Source organism: Argopecten irradians, chromosome 14 (genome assembly GCF_041381155.1).
Source record: "Argopecten irradians isolate NY chromosome 14, Ai_NY, whole genome shotgun sequence".
NCBI classification, from domain to species: Eukaryota; Metazoa; Mollusca; class Bivalvia; order Pectinida; family Pectinidae; genus Argopecten; species Argopecten irradians.
In genome coordinates, this window is record NC_091147.1 from 2,745,847 (window position 1) to 2,770,822 (window position 24,976).

Here is a 24,976-nt window from a genome sequence, read left to right on the forward strand (position 1 = left end):
TAACTTCAACTGTTTTAGGATATGGCTATATTTCAATCGTCGATGGCGGCAGTGAGACCAAGGTTCGAGTCTAAGCACATACTGACGTCTGTGAAGGATGTAGACGCTACATATCTCGGGGACATTTTTAGGAATCCTATCACTGCTGCGTCTTTATTTTCCGAAAAACATATCATCCTGTCACGTTTGCCATATAAACTGATGACATTGAACATTAGACACATAATCAGACCGGAAGTTGAATTCTTGGCTACTGGCCACTCCGACCCTTCCCCAGATAAACACTTAATGATGTCCGCTGCCATCCACGACAAGTGTGAAGCTGGTACGATCATGTTCCTGGACCTATATGGCGAGACAAACATCACAGAACATGTGTATGAACAGACCAAAAGGTTTCTGGCTAACTGTAAGGAAGACAAACTTTTTATGTACGTTTTTTTTCAACAAAACAACACAAGATTATATTATTCCGTTTACTTTCACAGTATACATGGACTATGGTTAACGAGAAGGTGTTGAACTGTTTAGGAAGGTCTGTCTGAACAAAGGCCTTGTGAACTTAAATCAAGATATCTGAAAGGAATGTTGACGCCAACCTTCATTCATTCACAGTAATGCTCTAATTAGAATCAAAGTATGAGTATTTAAAGCAACTTGAATGATTCGAACAAAACCGAATCATTTAGATGCGGGAAATAAAACTGTCCAGTTTGGTTTAATTTTTTTCATATTCCGTGACGAGTTGCTGTCAATCAAGTTTCTTCCTAATTAATAGGAATAACATACGGCATCACATCAAGACGATCAAGATGGATTTTACCTGACTGGGTTTTGTTTCTATGTACCTGAAGATGGCCAAGAGGCCGGAAATTTGGAAAAGAGACATTTGTACTGTATATATATTCTACCTCCGGAGGATGATTGTTTGAAAACAAACATTGCCTGTAGTTACAGGATATTGATGGAACCTTCACATAGATGATACATTATATGAGTTTATACAGTAGAGGTTACACACATCTGTTGATTTGATGCGTCGAGTACTATGTATACTTGTGGCAGATGGCACACAAAATATCATTTCATAAAATTATTCATTTCCACAAGATGTTCTATCATTATACACCGGAATGCCTCTATAGCATGATCCCAGAAACTGTTTCTGAAGGACATTCGTATGATACTAGACACTTGGACCATACATTTATTACACCTGTATTATAAACCAATGAAATAGTCTACCACAAAGTATTCGCATGTGGTGTGGTTGTAGATAAACATTGTTTTACTTGGATGTAGTCGACTTGATGACATACGACGACGCTACCTTCACTCATTAGATTTCAATGTTACTTTGGATCATCTTCTTTTTGGAGATGAATCTTTTTCTACAGCTGATAATAAATCGATATTCTTAGCCGTACAGCACTACATAATTAAAACGGGCAGATTTGCTTCCGTTGAATACTTACATGTAAGATATTACACCCCACGATTAAATTTCATTTAGGTTTAAACATGTTACATATTTTCTTTATTCATTGGTAAATACATGATGATAGATTTAAGTGTCTGTGACACTTGTTCTTATTTCCAATTGATTTTATATTTGTTGTATGTTATATGCATATATTTAAATAAAGAAAGCTTAAACTAAGTATACACATGTATTATTTCAAATTTACGATAACAAATTCAAGCACTATATGTATTTAGTCATGTGTAAACCCTTATGTTTAAAAATGACAGTTGACAAATGATAATGATAACCTATTGAATACGTAAATAAATATTCGCTAAAACAAAGGACTTCCCCCTAGTTTAAGCACAGGGATAACTTCACAAGGAAAATTACCAATACTAAATTCAACATGATAACAAAATAACAGAATGTTCTGCGTTGGATAAGAGGATCTGACAACATCCCATAAGAGGTCATGTCTAGGTGACCTTTGTAAATGGCCAATCAATTTGCTGCTGCCAGAATCTTGAATGTGATTTTAAGGGGACGAAATTATTTGGAAAAGCTGTCAGAATTATTTTTTGTGTACGACGTAATCTCGCCAAAATGGCACAACAGAGCTAATTGTATATGTAGACTGGGACGAAATGGCGTTGCAATGTGTAGACAAATCATTTGGTCCGAGTTACACGTGGTACAAAGGTCATCCGAACATGACCCCATATGGAATGTTGTCAGATCCTCTATTTGACGGAGTGGTTATAAGGATCTGTATTTCAATCAGATTGATCACAAACGAAACCGATGTACTCAGAAATCAAAAGAATGTTCAAATATTTTCAAGAGGTGAAATATATAATCATATTAAACAACTTACATTTAAAAATGTCAAAATTTCTGGATCTTCCCAAAACATAAAGAAGTAAAATATAAACAGTCCCGCCAATCCTTTATAACAATTCTCCGTGTCATGTCCTTCTCCCGAGCTATGGTCATGTCCGCCAGACGACGTCAACACCTGTAAAAGGAATTATTTCCAGCTGTTTCCTTCTTCTTACAGACACAGGCAATACCAATTAACGATAACAACAACATAGTGTTGCATTCTAACAAAATTAAATACAACCACACAAACATTATAAACCATACGATGTTTTCGCGGTTTAGTCCTTTGATGTAAATCAGAAGAGCCTTATTATGGTACAATACATGCATGTTTGACTGTTCGGCTTTGAATAAGGGCGTCGCTTTCTCTGTAGTCTTCAAATAACATTTTTGCAGGCCTGTGATTGGTTCAGATGTGTTTCCCTGCCTTCAGGTTTTCTGTGAGATAGTCCAGGAGTGTCGAAATAGTGAAAAGTGATCGGAAGCCCTGGAGTATCGAGGAAGAGAGAGGGCATGCGCAACGAAAGAGGATAGGATAATTTGAGGACCACAGTCTGTTAAAGAACTCGTTTCCAAAATAAAATCAGTCGCGGTTTAATCTTACGTTGCCGTTAGATTGCGAATGCATTCTATTACACAAGATAAAATAATTCCATATCATAATAGCTACAGTGAAAATATATCTCGCTGGCTGCACCATCGCATCATCATTAATCCCTCCATAGGAAACTGACAATAGACAAACCAGTCGTCCCAGATCCCTTTGCTGATTATTTGTAATCATTTTATTATATTTTGTGTTATTCTCAATCAGATTGCTTGTCAATTAAGTTCTGATCCCAGAATTTTTAACGGTTAAAAGAACCTATCATATTGTAATATTTGGTGGCCGTTCAGTCCACCATGCCACGGGCCCAATATTATCTCTGGGAATCCTGGGTTTGAGCAGAAATCGTTACGAAGAAAGTCGATGGCCAGATGGATGATTGACGCTGCACCATGCTATAAGCTCACGTGCCCTTTCGGCAGGTGAGCTATTTAAAACAAAGAGTGATTGCTTTTGACCAATAAATTTAATGTACCAATGACAACAAAGCTCATTTTGTGACAAAAACAACCCTATCATCATATAATTACTGTAACAATTAAAATGTAGGACCCTCATCATCAGGATCTAGGTTTTGTAAAGGTCGTCGACTTTTCATTAGAAGAAAAAAATATTTTGTGTTAAAATCTTATCTGTAAAGAAAGAAATAATATCCCCATAGGCAGAGGAGTGGCGAATTTATATAGAAATCCATAAGGTTTAATCAGGTTAGTTTTACATTAGTTGTCCATTCACAATTTGGAAATAATTGATTTAATCCAATTGTAGTATTTTATCTTAACTAGGGAACACTGTTGACTTTAAAGTGATTTAAACATGTTCAACAGCATTGACTTTCAATGTTAGTCGATTTTACCTTAAATATTCAAAACAGCTTTAATTAAATGATCAAAAATAGAAAACATTTTAATAATTTTGTGCAAAAATATCTAGTGTGATTCCAAAGTGATTTTATTTACTTTGCAATGTGCTAACACATACTAGCTAGTCTATCAGATTTAGACCATCATACAAAAGAAATCAAAGCGAGTTTACTCTGATCAATATGTACACACTGTGTATTTAGATGTGACTAACGCAAATGATACTCCTAGGAAATGGTATATTATCTCACATTTAGTTAGATCTGTCTTGTTCTTAGACCTTCTTAAAATGAACATTTTTCAAAATCAGCATAGTTATGCACTTACAATACATTCTAGCATTAAATTAGCGTTTTTCTTCAATCAGAATGGGAAAAAAATGTGACTGTACATTGGATAATTTTGATTTATTATGAATAACATTGCTGAACCTGAAAATAGGTACCCAGTACCGTTTTTATTCAGAAGATCGTTTTCTTGCTGCCTGCGGACATTTCTTGCACACACATAATACTAAATAATATATCTAACTTATTGTTTGATATTTGATGATTTTTGATGTTTTAGTTATTGTTTTCTTGGTAACAATCCTGCAGAAAATCGAAAGCGAAATCAGTCTGCCATTTTGTTGTGACTGTAAACAACCACGCTTCATTTGGCCGATTTTCCATGATTGGACATGGACGTAATTGTATCTATATTTATTATATTTTCATCACATATTATATGGTTTAAACATTTTTTAGTGATTTTTTCGATGCATAACTTTCTAAACTGCCATTGTGTTGTGATTGTAAACAAACACGTTTCAGTCGGCCGATTTTCCTTGAATTAAACAATTGTACGATTGAACATGCATCTGATACGTAATTATTTTCATCTTTAATATATTTTCATTGCATATAATATCTTTTAAACACTTTTACGGTGATTTCGATGTATAACTTCACAAAACTGGCGTGTAAACCTTTCGATTTTCACATGTGTATCACGACGTAATAATGCAAAATCATCGTCAGATTTTGGTTTTCGTCCACGGATAAGTCGCACTGGTGTATAGGTCGCACTCTCGATTTTCAGGGAAAAAGTCGCAACTTATACTGCGGAAAATACGGTAATCAAAGAATAAAATAATAACAAAAACATGTCCAGATATTAACAACAAAAATTAATGCCTTAAATCTTTGAGAAATTTACACCGAACAAATATTGGAAAATGCTATGTGAGTAAAAAGTAAAAAATAAAACAAGATTGTGAAAAGTCACACAAATAAGTTAAATCATGTAGAGATTTAGAAATGGACGGATTTGTTGTTTTAAGCAAACTTACAATAATAAATCCATGACAAGCAACAAAATAGTTAATTTGTACCATTATCAACAAGTCAATGCACATCTTACAAATACTGTTATGTAGTAGATTGACTTATCTCTGTCATAAATTATAACATATGTTTCATCATAGCAGTCACAGTTCACAACATTTTTTTTCAAAACAAAAATAAATTAATCTTTCCCCCTTTTCTTGATGATAGATGCTGTCTTACCATTTCTTTAATTATGTATTACTATTATGTATCAAACCTGTATTTTCAATGACACTGTCAATGGACAAAAATATTAGTGAAAAAGGCACTTCAAATGGAATCAGTACAAAAGAGATTGAAATACCCTGTGTCTTAAAATATAACTAAGGTATATTTTTTTTTCTACCAAAAATCTTAATTTTTGAGTGTTGTTTACCTACATGTAACTTTTAACTGCATCATATAGCAGCTAGGGTTTGGGTTCGTGTGTCTAAATGTCTATCATGCATTCTAGTATATACCAATGAAATGGAACACTTGTTTTCGCTTACAGTGAAACCGGCCTTAGCAACCACCTCTGTATAAAGACCACCTACTTATTAAGACCACCTCTGTATAACGACCACCTACTTATTAAGATCACCTCTGTATAACGACCACCTACTTATTAAGATCACCTCTGTATAACGACCACCTACTTATTAAGACCACCTTTGTATAAAGACCACCTACTTATTAAGACCACCTACTTATTAAGATCACCTCTGTATAACGACCACCTACTTATCAAGACCACCTCTGTATAACGACCACCTACTTATTAAGATCACCTCTGTATAACGACCACCTACTTATTAAGATCACCTCTGTATAACGACCACCTACTTATTAAGATCACCTCTGTATAACGACCACCTACTTATTAAGATCACCTCTGTATAAAGACCACCTACTTATTAAGATCACCTCTGTATAACGACCACCTACTTATTAAGATCACCTCTGTATAAAGACCACCTACTTATTAAGACCACCTCTGTATAAAGACCACCTACTTATTAAGACCACCTCTGTATAACGACCACCTACTTATTAAGACCACCTCTGTATAAGGACCACCTACTTATTAAGATCACCTCTGTATAACGACCACCTACTTATTAAGATCACCTCTGTATAACGACCACCTACTTATTAAGATCACCTCTGTATAACGACCACCTACTTATTAAGACCACCTCTGTATAAAGACCACCTACTGTATAAAGACCACCTACTTATTAAGACCACCTCTGTATAACGACCACCTACTTATTAAGACCACCTCTGTATAACGACCACCTACTTATTAAGATCACCTCTGTATAACGACCACCTACTTATTAAGATCACCTCTGTATAACGACCACCTACTTATTAAGACCACCTCTGTATAAAGACCACCTACTTATTAAGACCACCTCTGTATAAAGACCACCTACTTATTAAGAACACCTCTGTATAACGACCACCTACTTATTAAGATCACCTCTGTATAAAGACCACCTACTTATTAAGACTAATTATTAAGATCACCTCTGTATAAAGACCACCTACTTATTAAGACCACCTCTGTATAACGACCACCTACTTATTAAGACCACCTCTGTATAACGACCACCTACTTATTAAGACCACCTCTGTATAACGACCACCTACTTATTAAGACCACCTCTGTATAACGACCACCTACTTATTAAGACCACTTTGTTCAGGTCCCAAATGATCATTTATCACAAAACTTGACCTGTGTATAAAGAACACTTGTCTATAGAGACCATTTAACCCTTATTTGTTGGGAGGTCTTTATAGACAGGTTTGACTGTACACATCACCAAAAAGCACGTCATAAGATAATATTGTATATTGATTGGTAAAAAATGAAACGATAGTAAGAGTAATCTCCCTTTTTGACACTAGATTTACATTGTATTTTAATCAAAGTTAATCTAATTGGCAAATTATTGGCAAATCAAACGTTGCTTTAACCAATAGTATTCTGTACAATACCCTCTTTGGGGGACAATACTGTATGGAATATCCCTGGGTAGGAGAGTTGTGGCAAACTAAGCATTTTAGTACAATTAATTCTAACAACAACTATAACTGTAATAAACAACTTTCTTTCGTGGCAAAGTTTGCAATTACCATTTCAAAATAAATTCTCAAAAGTTTACTTTCAAAGGATTTGAAAAAAGAAATGGAAATTTACATAATAGTATACGGAGGGAAATATTAATTCACAGAGATAAACTTTCGCTAATTAACTTTGATCGTGAAATTAGACAAAGTAAATCGCACGTGCAAGAAAGATGTTTTTACAGTAAGTTGATATCAAAACTTAACAAACTTTCTTTTCTATGTTTCTAGAAGAACGATCTGATCAAAGATGTATTGTGAAATAATAAAACTTGACTTTTTTTATAAAATAACCCTACGTCACTAAATATATACATTGCAATGGCTTGTTACAATGATTTCTGCCTTATAGCCACAGGAATGTGCAAGCAAACATGCAAGTACATTTATAAATTTATCTACATCTTGTGCATTGAGGACAAGTGAACAATACTTTTCTTTAAAAAAAACAACAAAAAACCCACTGCATTTTGACAATAAATATAGTCCCCCGATCATTCAATCTGTATATAAGACTTCCATTATGTTATATCTGTGATTTTGGTTAATTTTACTCTATTTAACAGAAATTTCTTCTAGATCATATATATACAGAGTACTAATTTTGACATTACTATACAGTGGACCAGACGACAATAGTCCAGAAAACTCACAATGTGGACGGAAAACTCTTATTGTGGATGGAAAACTCATAATGTGGACGGAAAACTCACAATCTGGACGGAAAATGTCGGGGAAAGGCTTTGATCATAGACAAAGTATACAGAATTTGGCAGTCCAGATAATCCATATAAAGTCTGGGTTGGGGACAAAAGTGTATAAATTATTAGGGTCAACTTTACATGCATGTATACATAAATGTACAGTTTCTCTTGTAATTATACTGATTACACTGCATCAGTGAAGGACAATGAAGGTCAATGTGGAGTGTGGTCATTATGTAACATACATGTTCAATATCATTTTAACAATGTCATGTAATATCTGTTCTATATATGTCCATGCTAATAAATAGACATCTCAAGCTCACGTAGAGCATGAGACTCTGGGGGTTATAGGTTCAAACCCTACAGTGTGTGACAAGTTTGTGACAGGTGAGGAGAGAATGAAGTGGCCAGACCATGGCCTGAACCGAGGACCTCGGGACACTAGAACATGCTCAACAGATTGAGCTACCTATAGCTAGTCTCCAAAGATCATCCAAATTCAGTCCAGCCACAGGTATATATATATATAAACAATCATATGTATGTTGAATAACTGGAGAATGGACGGAACTTAACAAACAGCAAACATTGACATTGATCCCATCTGGTACATCAAAAATAATGCTAGTGTAAAAAAATATTCATTAAAGCTCAAAAATATCACCATACCATATAAATATCACAAAAATATCCAAATGTTCATTTTTGTTCTTTTTTTTTAAATTCTAATAAAGCACAACAAATATCTGAAGTCAAAATACTTTCTCACAAAATCAATACAAAAACGGCAAAAAGATAAAAAAGAGATAAAATTTCAGTACAGTACAGAAAAAGAAAGAAAAAAAACATCGCAGCATTTCATTTACAACCAAATTCATACTTCACTCCAAGCAATGCATGCACTTATAGTGAATAGTAAGTGTGAATATTTCAGAAATCTGAACTAAGAACCTTAATGGACTTCAAAAAACAACTATCAAATCATAAATGAATTCAAATATGGACATAACCAAGTATTGGACCATATTATCTCCCCTTAAAGATGCTCCACCACTGACAAATTGTATTTTTTCACTATCAAAAACAGGAGCAGACAATTTAGCATTTTTCTTCAGCTACAAAAGTTACTTACTTTACACCATTACCACCATTGAAAAGTTTGAGCTTCTAATTTTACTTCAAGTTAAAAATATGAAAAATAAATAATTGGATCCTGAAAAAATTCTGTGTCACTATATACTATATAGAATGAAGTACTGATTCGCATGCACCAAAGGCGAAATACATTATTTTATATTAAATTTTGTGTTAATTAGACATACATATACACGATTAAACACTAGTTATCGTTCAAATGATGAATATCATTTATGCTCTGTCAGCGGTGGAGCATCTTTAAAAAAAGTGTAAGCCTATTGAATGTGATATGTTTCATGTCTCTTAGTCAAGAAGATCTTCACTTTAGCCAATTTTGCTAGCCAAGGATATTCAGTATGATGCTTGGCTAGCAAAGTGCACTTTAGCCTAATAGGAGTTGCGTGTTCTAGACTACTAAGCCAGGTGGATGTCGTAAGTTTGACCTTGATAATGGATGCTAGAATACACTAATAAATACCTAATACTTAAAGAATGCTCTCTGTTACGTACATACATGCTTTATCACATAACCGGCCTGTTGAGCCTTGTCATGGCCACGTCATAATAAGTACTGTGAGACACATGTGTAATAACACTGTTGTGACATCAACATTCTACTCTAGTATATAGGATCATTATAATTTTGCACGAATAATTTTTGTAATACCTCATCTCTCCTGAAAAATACAAAACTTAATCACACGCAAAAGTCGACAGTATATCAATGAGGGTAAAATGATGTAACTAGGCGCCCTGTACACCTGGTGTACATCTTTTGATATTTCGCTTGGAATAGAACATCTTTTACAGAAATAATTTGCTTAAAAATGATAAATCAAATTTTAATGAAATCATATAGTTCTAGGTGCTCTGAATTCCTTTTTGAATATGCTAGCAATAGAATCAAAGTAAAAATAAAAGTTTTGAAATTAATGGGCAGTCTGTGAAGGAGTGAATTGCCATGGGTGCTAAATTACCATACATAAAATAGAACAATCAATAATCTAAGCCGTGCTTTGCACTCCGGTAATTCTTTGGTCTCTCCCTTGATGTTCCGAATGTTGGATCAACATCTAACACTGGCTCAAAGTGTTCATTCTTGTTGCAAATATAAATGGCGGGATGATTCATATCAGGGTTATCAAGAGGCTTGAATGTCTGCCATCGATATTCAGTAATTCCTTTGATTTGACACGGGAAATACACTTCCACCACAGATTTGAGCATCGTTGCTGTAGCTAAGATTTCGACGTCCGTCGCCCATTCCTTAGGCCGTCTCATGTTGGAGAGGTATTCGTTCATTCCACCGCGGCTCATAAGGAATGTACGATACATGTCTGGATGATCACTTACATGTTTTGTAATCAGCTCCCGCACACGCAGATGTTCACTTTCACTGCCCGTGATGATTGCGCTGATCGCACGAAAGAAACAATTGCCGTCCGCTCGAATAGGTATTGTCTGCTTTGGTGGAGATTTGTCATAAAAGGACTTCCGAGGTCCGTACTCAAAATAAGTTTTCACTGGGATTTTGAACAGTTTGGCTTTTTCATTTTGCCAACTTTTACTCACTGGGAAAAACTGCTTTTTGTTTCCCATGTCTTCCTCTATGGCTGGTTCCTCTTTACGCGGTGTTCTCTGAGCTTGTGCCACTTCAGGATCAAAAGGTCGATCAAAGTCTACGATTGGACCTTTCTTCATCGGACGACGTGGATCCCTCCAATTATTCATGACTGATTAGGTCATAGATATCTGTACTCTAGTATGTACATCTCATTCTAGTCAAATCTGAAACACATAAGTCATAGTTCATGTTAAGATAGTTCACATATTTCCTTATTTGATTTGTTTAGTTTTACTTCCTGTTAACAACCAGGGTTGTGGAAGCATGTGTCAGGTTTTATGGTAGATAAAAACTAGAGTACCCAGAAAAAAACAATCAATCATTATCTGACAACTGCCCCACATGGGATTTGAATTTGCAACTCAAAGGTGGAGAGCTCTATACAGTACAGTAATTATTATATCTTGTTTTAAAATGTCTTTTAAAGCAAGATCATTAAATCAAATTACCCTGGCAAATAATCATAAATGTACGTTTTTATTTTTAATTAAAAGACCTTGGTGTTCAGACTAACAAGGTTCCACTGTACACACGAACCAAAATGTCCAAATTTACTGAACACACAAACCAAAGTGTTTAGACAGACAAGTCTACTGTACACACAAACCAAAGTGTCCAGACTAACAAGGTTCTACTGTACACACAAACCAAAGTGTCCAGACTAACAAGGTTCTACTGTACACACAAACCAAAGTGTCCAGACTAACAAGGTTTTACTGTACACACAAACCAAAGTGTCCAGACTAACAAGGTTCTACTGTACACACAAACAAAGTGTCCAGACTAACAAGGTTCTACTGTACACACAAACCAAAGTGTCCAGACTAACAAGGTTCTACTGTACACACAAACCAAAGTGTCCAGACTAACAAGGTTCTACTGTACACACAAACCAAAGTGTCCAGACTAACAAGGTTCTACTGTACACACAAACTAGGACTAACAAGGTTCTACTGTACACACAAACCAAAGTGTCCAGACTAACAAGGTTCTACTGTACACACAAAGTGTCCAGACTAAGAGGTTCTACTGTACACACAAACCAAAGTGTCCAGACTAACAAGGTTCTACTGTCACACAAACTAGGACTAACAAGGTTCTACTGTACACACAAACAAAGTGTCCAGACTAACAAGGTTCTACTGTACACACAAACAAAGTGTCCAGACTAAGAGGTTCTACTGTACACACAAACAAAGTGTCCAGACTAACAAGGTTCTACTGTACACACAAACCAAAGTGTCCAGACTAACAAGGTTCTACTGTACACACAAACCAAAGTGTCCAGACTAACAAGGTTCTACTTTGCACACAAACCAAAGTGTCCAGACTAAGAGGTTCTACTGTACACACAAACCAAAGTGCCCAGTATCAAACTTTCCTGTTGGATTGATTTTATTAGTTGAATGTCCTATGACCAGCCAGGTTATTGAAGGATGGTTTAGATGATGGAGGAAAAATTGAGTACCCTAAGAACAAGAGGCGAAGAGGGCCTGTATCACTCACCTGGTAGTTATTCCAAGAAATGTTCTGAATAGAGGTTCAGTACTTATTTCCTATGATTTTGTAATACCTCTATTTCCCTATTGGTCCTTATCCCTCTTGCCCGGAAGGAGACAAATTAAAGACAATTATTTATATCAATTTTATCCCCTAGTTCTTTCTAGCGAAAGAACTTTTATTTGTATGGTTTGGCTCCCAAATCCATCAAATTTTCAAACCTGTTATTTGGTGATTAAATTGTTGAATATTAAATATCATTCAAGTACATCTTCTATGTTAAAGGTATGATAATTAAACATCATTACAGATGTAGTTGCTATAGTAACCATCCTAAATACACAACAAGAGGCCCAGAGGGCCTGTATCGCTCACCTGGTTTGTAATGCCAAGTAATGTTCTGAATACAGGTTCATTGTTTCTTTTCTGAAGGAATTTTAATATCAACCTCTAAGTCCCCTATTGGGCCCCACCGCTCCTGCCCCCAGGGGGTCAGAGCCAAAGTTCTGTTCTCCTTCCCCCAAGGATGTTTATGGCCAAATTTGGTCACAATCCAAGCAAAACTCTAGGACAAGTAGCGATTTATAGGATTTACCTCTATTTCCCCTAATGGGCCCCACCCATCCTGCCCCTGGGGATTCCTGTTCCCTTCCCCAAGGATGTTTGGGATTTGGTTACCAGAGAACCTATGAAAATTAGCGATTTACAATTTCTGTTGGGCCCCCCTTCCCGGTGTCCCCAAGGATGTTCCCTTCAACCAGGGTTTGTGGCCAAATTTGGTTACAATACTTGCAGAACTCTATGACTAGTAGCGATTTAAAGGATTTACCTCTATTTCCCCTATTGGGCCCCGCCCCTCCTGCCCCCGGAGGGTCAGAGCCAAAATTTATACATCTTCTGTTCCCCTTCCCCCAAGGATGTTTATGGCCAAATTTGGTTACAATCCTTGCAGAACTCTAGGACAAGTACCGATTTATATGGTTTACCTATAATTCCCCTATTGGGCCACGCCCCTCCTGCCCCCCGGGACCAGTGCCAAAATTTAAACAAACTCAGTCTATTCTCCCAAAGATAATTCTGGCCAAATTTGGTTACATTCCTCCATGCAGAACTCTATGACTTATATATAAGTAGCGATTTAAAGGATTTACCTCTATTTCCCCTATTGGGCCCCACCCCTCCAGCCCCCGGGGGGCCAAAGCCAAAATTTATACAAGTTCTGTTCCCTTTCCCCCAAGGATGTTTGTGGCCAAATTTGGTTACAATCCATGCAAAACTCTAGGACAAGTAGCGATTTATAGGATTTACCTCTATTTCCCCTATTGGGCCCCCCCCCTCCTGTCACCGGAGGGTCAGAGCCAAAATTTATACATGTTCTCTTCCCCTTCCCTCAAGGATGTTTGTGGCCAAATTTGGTTACAATCCATGCAGAACTCTATGACTAGTAGCGATTTAAAGGAAATGTTGACGGACGGACGGACGACGGACGGACAACGGACGCCGCGCCATGACATAAGCTCACCGGCCCCTGGGCCAGGTGAGCTAGAAATTGATGGATTTGGGGGCCAAAAAGGTCAAACAATAGTCCTTTTGTAACAGAGCACATGATTTTACGATAAATTTAATCACTGCCTCTGCTAGGATTTGAATTTGGGACCTCTGGTTTACTAGTCTGATGTTCAACCGATCGAGCTAAAGAGAAGTTCTCTCTAGTCGAGCGGTATATTTAGGGCTGCCGCGGTTAACCGGTATATTGGGGTATTGCAATGCACCAACAAAAAATATTGTTGTACCGCGATACAGTTTACCTGTACCGGTTTTTTACAATATATTTTCTTAGTATCATAATTTCATTAATTTGATATAATTAAAACGTCCTGTCATTAAAACAAAACCAGCAAGTTGTATTTGTTTTCCTTTCCGATAATATTAGCCATGTGGGTATCCCTTTCGTTTTCATTTGATTCAGATGTCGGTCAAATGTTTGAAACTAACGTGTATAATGTTCAAATGATTCAAACATTTGCATGACGTTGACTATAAACAATATGACATTAGGCTAGTTTCTGAAATATTATCAAGCTGATTCGCTCCATCAATCAACAATACCGGAATATATAATTCTCTAAACACATTTAAGGCCCGGTGAATACATGGCTGCAGGGATTTTGCAAGCTATTTCAGGCTTCATTGTCCGCCTCCATTTTCGAATTCATACACGTGTCAAAACAACACTGCAAGCCGATCAGCCCTTTGAAGTTTAATCACGATCATAAGCTTATTTTGCCAGGACAATTGTACGTAAATTTGTTCATTATTTAGGTTCAAAAGTGTAAATATTTGCAGACACTATCATATTTAGTTATTGCATTATTAGATTACGATCGTCTGTAGCCTAGCTTTTTCACAAACAGACTCATATTTTTTAAAACAAGAACCTCACATTTGAACATTTTTGTTACTCAACAACACAGTTCAAATCGATGTAAAACTACATAACATAGCACTGTATGTTTGTATAATGTAAAGGGTGTTTTTATTATGGAATATATACAAAATAGACAACACATATGTTAAGGTCAAAATATTGCAATACATATCACAATACAGTTGTTGTGTATCACAATATATCGTGGTACGCTTCTGCCGTATCGCGGCAGCCCTAGGTATATTGCAGCTAGTATTCACCAGGGTTACATACTCCCCCCTCAAGGACAGAACTCGTCCTCAAGTTTCTAGGGGTTAACAGCGATACCTGTGGGGCATGGCCGAGTATTTCCCAAGTCTCTACATGGGCGCCAATGTAACAGAGCACATGATTTTACGATAAATTTAATTAGTGCCTCTGCCAGGATTCGAACTCAGGACCCCTGATTTACTAGTCTTACGCTCAACAGATCGAGCTAAAGAGAAGTTCTCTCTAACCGAGCGGTATATTGCGGCTAGTATTCACCAGCGTTACACTTTGAATACAATCTATGCTTACTATAAGACTAGTTGTGATTAAAGGATTTACCACTGTTTACCCCTATAACAATTGAGCCAGTTCCTCCTACACTCGGCCCTAGTGGAGTAAGGGGGAGGGGGGAGGGGGGGTCAGCACAGCCTAGATATTTTTTTACAAACTCTAGATCTGTTGAGGAACGCTGTGCCATGGCATAAGCGTTAACAAGTAACAACCCTTTGGGCCAGCTGAGTTGGTTCAAATTTGCGGTCTCTTGTTTGGACATCTAAAATGTACAGTACATGTATGTATATATCTTGTAACAATGTACAGAAAGTTGTAGCTATTTGCCAAGTGATCATGCATGCACTTGTGGCTATGAAAACAGGGAGGGACACACTGAAAAACTTACAAAACCAGCTTGGAAGATGAATAAGCAGAAGACAAAGAGCGTTTTGTTATATCATTGTTGTGCAAACATGTAAATGTCTATGAAATGACGCTGCGCAATATCTCCCACTTTGGAAAATGCTTTGGTGGAAGATCTCCCACTTTGACATCTCTGGAGGGTGGCAACCATGGACACTTACCTGGGAAGGGTCGCTTATCAATTTCTGGGTTGGTACAAAATAAATATTTTATATATAGCATACATTGTGGTATTTACCTGTTTACCTATTTATATGTGTTATGCACATTGTGGTATTTACCTGTTTACCTATTTATATGTGTTATGCACATGTAATATGACCCTTGAGTACATCTGTATTGTAATTTGTTGTTGCCATAATTAATTACACAGGATGTATCCCTACCTGGCTAAATCCCACTATAATATGTTTCCTAAAATAACTTAGATCGTTATCAGATTATCAGCTGATCATTTTATCATGGTATACACAATATAAAAGATTTTATTGACCTAATCAACAATTTAGAATATCTAAAATATGAAAGATACAATTTATTTTCACCCATCTATGACAAGCAATATGTTATACATAATACACATATAGCCTAAATTCATTTGTTCCTACCTGTAATTAGCCTGTGCTAATTTGCTGAACACGACACAGGTGCGACACTTCCTTGTAAATTCAGCTTGATATCAATCTCCACTGAGACTACAGTTCTTTCATTGCTGATTTAAACCTAACTTACCACAATAGTATACTGTTGTGCAATCCTGTCTCTGTCAAAACACTGCTTTCCTATACCGTAAACTGATAACAGTTTTGGTCTGTTGACATCACCTGTAATGGTCGCTACTTCCGGGGACATGCGCAGTGACGCGCTAATATATAGGTAAGATTAAAGGGCTAACGTGTACCTATACGGGGAGATATGCTGTGCACGTCTAGACTTGTCATGTAACCACATAGATATTATCCCCACAACACCTTTCCGAAACGGCTTTTGAATTTTATAGCAGAGTCGAAAAAGTTATTGGCATACATTTAAGTACCATGCACCTAATAACTACACTTACCAATTAAATTCGTTACGGGAGATCTCGGACCATACCGAACTCGGACTATTGCGAACTCGGACCAATACAGACTCGGCCTATTACGAACTCGGCCTACTATAGACGATACTGACATGTTCATTTCATTTCGTATGCATAAAACACAGCCAAAGTAGTCTAGCGTTACATGTAACTTACATGTACTATATCGTTACAAACCAATAAAAATTACCTACACAATTTAAAACATCACCCTGTTTGGCTATTTAAAATGTCGGAGATGCAATTATTTCATATTAAAGGCCCACTACCTTTCCGGTGCAAAATTTAAAGGTTTCTTGAAAACATCATTAACATAAGAACATACATATCGATGGCATAAGATGAGGTAACAACACCAAACATATGCAAAATTTTCTGCGTAAGTTATGATAACTGTGGAGATTCATTTCGCTGTTTTGCCGTCTGCCGCAGTGATATTCAACTACCGGACGGTATTTAGGACGATGGCGGGAAACATAAGACGACCCGCGTTATGAAAATTAACATTTTATTTATTTTAATTATATTGTTCAGAAGCTAATGATAAGTGTAGTATTAACAGTAAGTTAATAACTTTTGCGACTCTTCAAAATCATCGATCTTGTTTTACATTCCCATTTTAAAAATGAAAAGCCGTTTCAGAAAAGTAGTGGGCCTTTAACATTCTTTGTAATAAGTCATTAGTATATTTTGCCTTTTAACCGTTAATTTAGATTACTGTATTTGGCATTTAAACTGTAGAAAATCCCGTAAATTCATTGTTTTACTTTTAAAAATTAATTGATTAACTATTGATAAAAAATAACGTTTGTTGTAACACAATTTTCCACGCATTCAAATCGAAATATTGAAACATTATAACATAGGCCTATATTATAAAAACACAAAGAGTGCTTTTATTTATGGCAGCGTATTAGGACCACTGTCTTACTGGTACTATTTGCGAATGCGCTTATATATTTCCCACGACAGTAAAAAGGAGTGCACACTCATTCGGTTTAATGAATGAATCTTCCTCCGCATCAAAGATACGTCTCGCTTCGGCCAAAACCAAGTAAATAACTGGCAAATTTCTGCGTTTTGAATGTCATAATAGTTGCAGGATAAACAGAATACACGGATAGTATCTTACAATGCAAGGTTTATTTGGTGCTCGACACGGAAAGCGATCGAGATGACTCGTCATCTTGACTTTCCTAAGTCTCGCACTAAAATAAACCTTGTATTGTAGGATACTAACCATGTATTCTCTATATATACATTGTATATATATTGATTGTGAGGTATGAGTCTAAGTTATAGGATGGGTATTTTTTACGATGGCCCATACATGTACCAGCCGGCATTCTACTCACAATTTGTATTGTGCAAAATGTACATGTACAGTTTGCTTTTCTGACATTCTACACTCCAAAGTTACATGTGTAGAATGTACATGTACAAAATGCCAATTTGTTAATGTGTAAAATGTACATGTAAAAAAGCCAGTTTGCTCTTGACAGTCTACACTTCAAAGTAAAATGTGTAGAATGCACATGTACAAAATCCCAGTTTTGTACAATTTGCCATTTTACTCGGGAATTCTACACAGTGATTCTACAAACTTCAACAGAAAAAAGATATAATGAACATTACAGACATATCGTATAGGTGACACAAAACCGAAACGTTATACGCCATTGGATTAAGATTTTTACCACGCCAAATTATACAACAAAAGACACGTAGAATTGAAACAATACGATTCAAGATATGTATATGTCTAAGAAAGGTGTCTACATGAAATATATATAACATAAAAATTTGACCCATCCCCAGAGGTCTTCTATGTTACTTAAAATCAAACCATGAATCTCAGAGAATATTTATAATAAATACTGACGTCAATTTAACAAATTTGACAGTCCTTGCACATCCTTACGTGGTGTTATTGTATTAAAATCCCGAAATGTTAGATTATCTTATACTATACACAAGTAAATGGAATCCGACTTTAATAAATTTGTAAATGAATAAAGTTAAAAAAGAATCTTGTCTATCATATATGATATCCAGTCATATATTTATTATGTATTTCCATAATTTCCTCTGCATGTTTCGCGCTGCTGTCAGTACACTTGACACCACTTCATTGATTAATTATACCTAACAGGTGGTAATCGATTACCTGCCGTGTATCCATATTTCGGTGACAACACAGAGGGGCTCGTACGCAGAACTGTCGAACACTTACGTAAAACTCTTTAAAATAAATAAACGCAGAGGGAGCCCTCATAAACATTCCACCCCAAATTACCCGTTATACTTACAACAGCGTGAAATAAATTGAAGATGTCATTTGATGATTTTCCCACCTGTGTCTTAAGCTGCTTTTCAAAACGTGATCATATAATCATTATGCTAAATTTCGGATAATAAATAAGCAGACATTATAAAAGAATGCTGAACGTTCATCTGGAATCATTATCAAAATGGGATCCGAACGCTGCATAGAGTGCTCACGGAAAGTTACGCCAAGACAACATGGGCTTCAATGCGACACATGTGACTTATGGCAGCACAGAATATGCAATACAGGTACGTAAATATTTAAATGATGTTTCGCCGGTGACAAATGGTATTTTATCTCTATCAAAAACAGGAGCAGGCCAATTAGTATTTTTCTGCAGTTGCAAAAGTTACTTACTTCACACCATTACCACCATTGAAAAAGTTTGAGCTTCTAATTTTACTTCAAGATACACTGTAAAAATATAAAAAATAATAATAATAAATTGCATCACCAAAAAACTTTTATCCTGGTTTAAAAATCATCTAATGGACAGGAAACTTCAAACTGGTTTTACTTGAATGTGGTCGATTTGATGAAATAAGACGAAGCTACTTTCACTCATTAGATTTCAATGTTACTTTCAATCTTTATCTACAACTGATAATAAATCAATATTCTTAGCCGTACAGCACTTCAAACGGGCAGATTTGCTTCCGTTGAAAAATAATATGTTAGATATTACACCCCACAAATTCCATTCGAGTTTAAACTTTTTATATATTAACTATCAGTATCTATTATCAAACGTTAATGCGAGTAAATGAGTAAGAATGGTGTTATCGTGCTCCAAAGTTATCATTTGCTGTTAATATACATTTTCGGCGGCGGAGTATCTTTAACTGAGTAGCTATCTGATATGTTAGTTCTATTAAAGAAGTATACTTGCAAGAGAATTTGATTTGATTTATTGCAAAATATATAAGGTATTAAGTTGTATTTATTTATTTTTTTATAAATTATTTTTATGGTTATGTACGGTGGCTGGGAGCGGACATGAAATAAATAAAATTATTGCGTGGGAACGAAATACTATTGCGTTCGAACGAAATATTATTGCGTGGGAACGAAATACTATTGCGTGGGAACGAAATACTATTGCGTGGGAACATCCAGCTCAACTCTACCTTTACCATCTCATCAGCAGCCGATGATGACACATCTGGTCTTATCACAGATAAGACATTTGATGCCAACAAGGAAATAAATCTTACAGCTAGCTTTGATGTTTCACGGCAAACAAATGATGACCCGTCGGAGGTTATCGAAAGGTGCACTTCATCTATGATTTACTATTATAAATGGATATTGCGTAAATTCAATTTTCATCAAATTCAAATGATACACTTATAAAAATACCAACAAGAACAATCTAATGGCTAATTTATTATCCATTCCTTTAGATCCATCACGGACCCGGACCTTCCGGATGAAATTTTGCCAGAAGCCGCAGTCACCTATTCGATCGTGGAGAATGGATCACAGAGAAATCAAAGAAAGCTCGTCAGCAGCGATGGTTACGAGTATACCAAAAAGGTACTTTAAAGTTAAAGGCCCACTACCTTTCCGAAACGGCTTTTAATTTTTAAAATAGAAATGTAAAACGAGATCAATAATTTTGTAGAGTCGCTGAAGTTATTAACTATACGTTTACTAGCACACTTATCATCACCTTCAGAACTTTTAATTAGAATAAATGAAATGTTAATTTTCATAACGCGGGTCGTTTTATGTTTCCCGCCGTCGTCCTAAATGCCGCGCGGTAGTTGACTATCACTGCGCCAGACGGCAAAACAGCGAAATGAATTTTCACTGTTATCGTACATTAGACAGGAAATCTTACATATGTTTGGTGTTGTAACCTCATCTTAAGCCACCGATATATATCTTCTTTTGTTATTAATGTTTTTAAGAAACCTATAAATTTTGCTCCGGAAAGGTAGTGGCCCTTTAAAGTTGTTAACAGATAAGTTAAAATAAAAATTAAAAAAAAAAAGATTAAAAAAAATCACCACGTGTATGCCTGTTGTACACCACATTTAAACTATCTTAATTGTATCTTTTCTTATTTCTTCACAGTGCAGCAAGGGCGATTTCACATACTGGCGTTGTGCAAAGCGCAGCAAATCCGTGAACTGTCCAGCAACTGTTTCACAGAAAGGAGACAACTACAAGGAGAATTCCAGGCAGCATATTCACGGTTCAGACAAAGGAGCATTGAAGAAAGCTATAGTAAGAAAGGAGGTAAGTAATTAAGAAAACCACAGGAGTTCATGCACATATATGTAATATAATTAGATTAAGAATAAATTAAAGACCTTGTTGTCTTCTAAAATAGTATCTCTAGACATTATTAGTGTGTCGAAATTACCGTCATTCTATATCGTCAATACTTAAACTAAGTCAGGAATCGATTCTATTAATTGTAGGTGAAAGCAGCTGCCCGTCGAGACATAACCAAGACAGCACGGCGAATCGTAGAGGATGTGATGTTAGACAATATCGAGGAGGCAGACCACCAACTTCCTAAAGTCAATAACCTACGCAGGATGGCAAATCAAGTCCGAGAAGATCTTCGACCACAAGAACCGAAAGACCTTGACTTTGAGGTGAATGTAATTACAAAATCCATGTAAACTGCAGGGTTATAATGAATTATTTCCCAAATAACCAAAACTTTGCATTGATATTCCATTAAATACCAATATACAATCAAGCTATAAACACCACATGCGATACGAATATGTATAAAATGTATAGAATGTGATAACTTGTGTAAAAGTATTATTATCTATATTTTATATTAGGTTGACGTAGAGTTTCTACAATGTGGAGATTTCCTCATCGGAGACCTTCGCGTCGATGACCAGAGACATTTGATTTTTGCCACTCCACAGCAGCTACAGATTTTAAAGCATGCGCGTCGACTTTTCTGTGATGGGACCTTTAAAATTACACCCGAGCCCTTTGTGCAGACTTGGTCTATCCATGCCTTCATTAACAGAGGCGATAGCTACAAGCAGGTCCCGCTCGTATTCTGTTTAATGTCACGCAGAAAGACATCTGATTATGTTGCGGTAAGTAATTTTGATAGTAAAATGTTTGTTTGTTTGTTTGATTAATTAACGTCCTATTAACAGCTATGGTCATGTAAGGACGGCCTCCCATGTATGCGGTGTGTTGCGTGTATGTTGTGCGAGGTGCGTGTTTTGGGAGAATGCGGTATATTCATGTTGTGTCTTCTTGTATAGTGGAACTGTTGCCCTTTTTTAGTGCTATATCACTGAACCATGCCACCGAAGACACCAAGCACACACACCGCACCCCCAGTACTGTCTATATGTCACTGTCTTGTTTACCTGTATACCTGTATATTACCTGGAATGAGAGGGTGCATGGATGGATGAGCACATTCTTTGTCTATAGGTGTGGGTAGGTACCAGTCGGGTGACTTACCTGGCTGGTCAGCTGATTGTTTTTATTGATTTTATTGGTTTATAGATATAATAATGTGTGTTTTTATTGGTCAAACTTTCCCTCCAAAATTCTATCTTTGGAGAACTTTCCTTTGTCTGTGGGCAGTTCACAGAGAGAGTTTCATGAGTACAGTTGTGTTCTGGTCTCCCAGATATTTAGTTCAATTTGGATTTGTCTATGAGGAAATTCTTCTACTTCTGTAAGTCTCCTTTTTCTATTTCTTACTAATATTGTATATCCTGTGCAATGTTCATAAAGTAAACATTTATATTTCTTTGCCTTATTTTGGTAAAATTATCAGAATGTGTTTAAACGATATTTTTGAATAAGTTGAATTGACTTGAAAGTGTAAAAGCATAAGTATGTATTTGAATTTAAGAGTAATTGTCTATTTATATAGACAATTTGATATAAAGTGATATGTATATATTGATCTATATTATAACCATCAAAGAGATGGAAAATTAGTGTTTTACATGGAGATATTTTATTAGTTTAGACATTTTTGTGATATTGTGTATTTTATTCATGTATAGGACCCTGGGTCGAAAGATTTAAACCATGTAACAAAGATCGAAGCCTAATTGAGTCGGCCCATAGCCAGGTGTGTATTTATATAATGTGTATATCTTTGTATTTGTATTAGAATATGATGTAAGTAATGCATTGATAGTGTTATATGTTGTAATGTCTAAGTGGGTAGATTATCTCCCCTTAGACTAGAGTAATTTGTTGTATAGTAGTAAAGGGGCGAATTGCCTCCCCCTGATATCATATGGTATAGAGGAGACAGATTGTCTCCCCTGACTTTAGATCGTAGAGGGAACAGATTGTCTCCCCTTGTATTTATTATAGATATCAATTAGCGTAAAGTATAATTTATGATAGTTGTTCTGGAGTTTATAAATAGATTAACTCTGATATTAAAATATATATTGTGAATCTGATGTTGATATACTGTAGGCTACACAGGGATCTTGTATGTATGTATGATTAATATAAATGTTATATTACTATGTATTATTGAAATTTGTACTTAATGAGTCTTGTTTTATCTTGTTACAGACTCTACGCTTCTACGTTTATACGCTTCTACGTTTATACGTTTATACGCTTCTTCGATTACGCATGTATAGAGACAATAAAACATCATGACGTAGAAGATGGTTGTGTCATCATTTTCTAACAACATATCATCTATATCATCTGGGACCTAACCCACCCCAGCAACAAATGTACATGTATATGTAAGTTTACTAATAAATTTACTGGTGCTGATGTCGTTTTACTTGCATATTGACCATTATGTGACTTTATGTCAGTTGTAAACATATTATGCGTCGCGCATAACTTTACTATCAATCAGGCATACAGGTACACAATTGTTACACCTTTTTGCTATAAGGTAATTTGCATTGTAATAAAAAAATACATATATCGAATTTATTGTGTTATTCATTTATAATAGACATGTATATTTTTGAAATATTTAGAGATATTTCATATTTTCGAAATATCTAGAGATATTGCAAGTGATATATACTAAGACAACAATACATCGTTGACTTGTATATATATCTACATGTAGCAAACGTGATGTTGATATACATATACGGACAAGAAGGACGGATGGATATAAGAATATGCAACGTGTGTTGACTTGACTACAATTTATATACATGTATTGTCATAACTACATGTACCTATGATGTCAAGTAATATAATAGCGTTGTCATATAACTAGTGTACTAAATCATAGGTAACCTCAAATGTGTGATACTATCACCAACAACATAAATTATATGTATTATTATATGTATATATTACAATTAGACGACGTGTAATTGTAATAGTAGTATACATTTGTAATACACACTTGTATTACGATATAATTTTATGAAATGGCCAGTTATGTTATAAACATAGTTTAGTCATATAGAATATACTTGTAAATTTGACAAAACCGTACGAAAACTGAAGTGTAAAACACAATTAAGGTTCTTGGAATATTACGGCTAAACTACTTCAGGCTACATAATGTGCACATTTATCACTGTATTGTTTACGAAATGAAAATGAAAAGTATAGATAATTCTGTGATCATATCTTATATAGATTTTTCGCTCACAAGACATGCTTTTCTACCTGTAGCTAGGCCCTACGCACAATATTTAACCGTTTACTCGATTAGGTCATGTAGAACGGGTGTCCGTATTTCTCCATTTTACTTGGTTTTTCGCGGAGGCGAAATATGGACACCCGCTATATAAGTGTGGAAGACATATACACAGTTATAATACATCTGTAAAAGCAATACGCAATATACAATATTTATGTAGTCCGAGTCTGTATAGGCCGAGTATGTAATGGTCCGAGTTCGCAATGGTCCGACTTTGGTATGGTCCGAGATCTCCCGGAATCATTAAATTAAACTGATATTATT

General features: G+C 35.7%; 2 protein-coding genes and 1 long non-coding RNA gene across 4 annotated transcripts; 1 reads left to right on the top strand and 2 right to left on the bottom strand.

Annotated features, from left to right (window-relative positions):
- Window positions 1-3,404: 3,404 nt before the first annotated feature.
- On the bottom strand, window positions 3,405-6,677 carry LOC138306881 (uncharacterized). Its single transcript, XR_011205928.1, has 2 exons — window positions 6,418-6,677; window positions 3,405-6,382 (listed from the first exon to the last, which is right to left on the bottom strand). It is a non-coding gene; the product is annotated as an uncharacterized lncRNA (long non-coding RNA).
- A 23-nt stretch (window positions 6,678-6,700) lies between these two features.
- Window positions 6,701-16,504, bottom strand: LOC138306880 (OTU domain-containing protein 1-like). Of its 2 annotated transcripts, none has more exons than XM_069247398.1 (2): window positions 16,379-16,504; window positions 6,701-10,937 (listed from the first exon to the last, which is right to left on the bottom strand). In XM_069247398.1, exon 2 carries the CDS (start codon window positions 10,878-10,880, stop codon window positions 10,146-10,148), a length of 735 nt encoding a protein of 244 aa, XP_069103499.1. In that variant the 5' UTR covers window positions 10,881-10,937; window positions 16,379-16,504; the 3' UTR covers window positions 6,701-10,145. The 2 variants fall into 2 exon arrangements, with proteins under 2 accessions (XP_069103499.1, XP_069103500.1); XM_069247399.1 differs by having other exon boundaries at window positions 16,255-16,487.
- Window positions 16,505-19,250: 2,746 nt separating this feature from the next.
- On the top strand, window positions 19,251-23,719 carry LOC138308105 (uncharacterized). The gene is made up of 8 exons (XM_069249049.1): window positions 19,251-19,304; window positions 20,173-20,327; window positions 20,460-20,592; window positions 21,136-21,300; window positions 21,486-21,671; window positions 21,864-22,133; window positions 23,180-23,187; window positions 23,599-23,719. Exons 1-8 carry the CDS (start codon window positions 19,251-19,253, stop codon window positions 23,717-23,719), a joined length of 1,092 nt encoding a protein of 363 aa, XP_069105150.1.
- The last annotated feature ends 1,257 nt before the right edge of the window (window positions 23,720-24,976 follow it).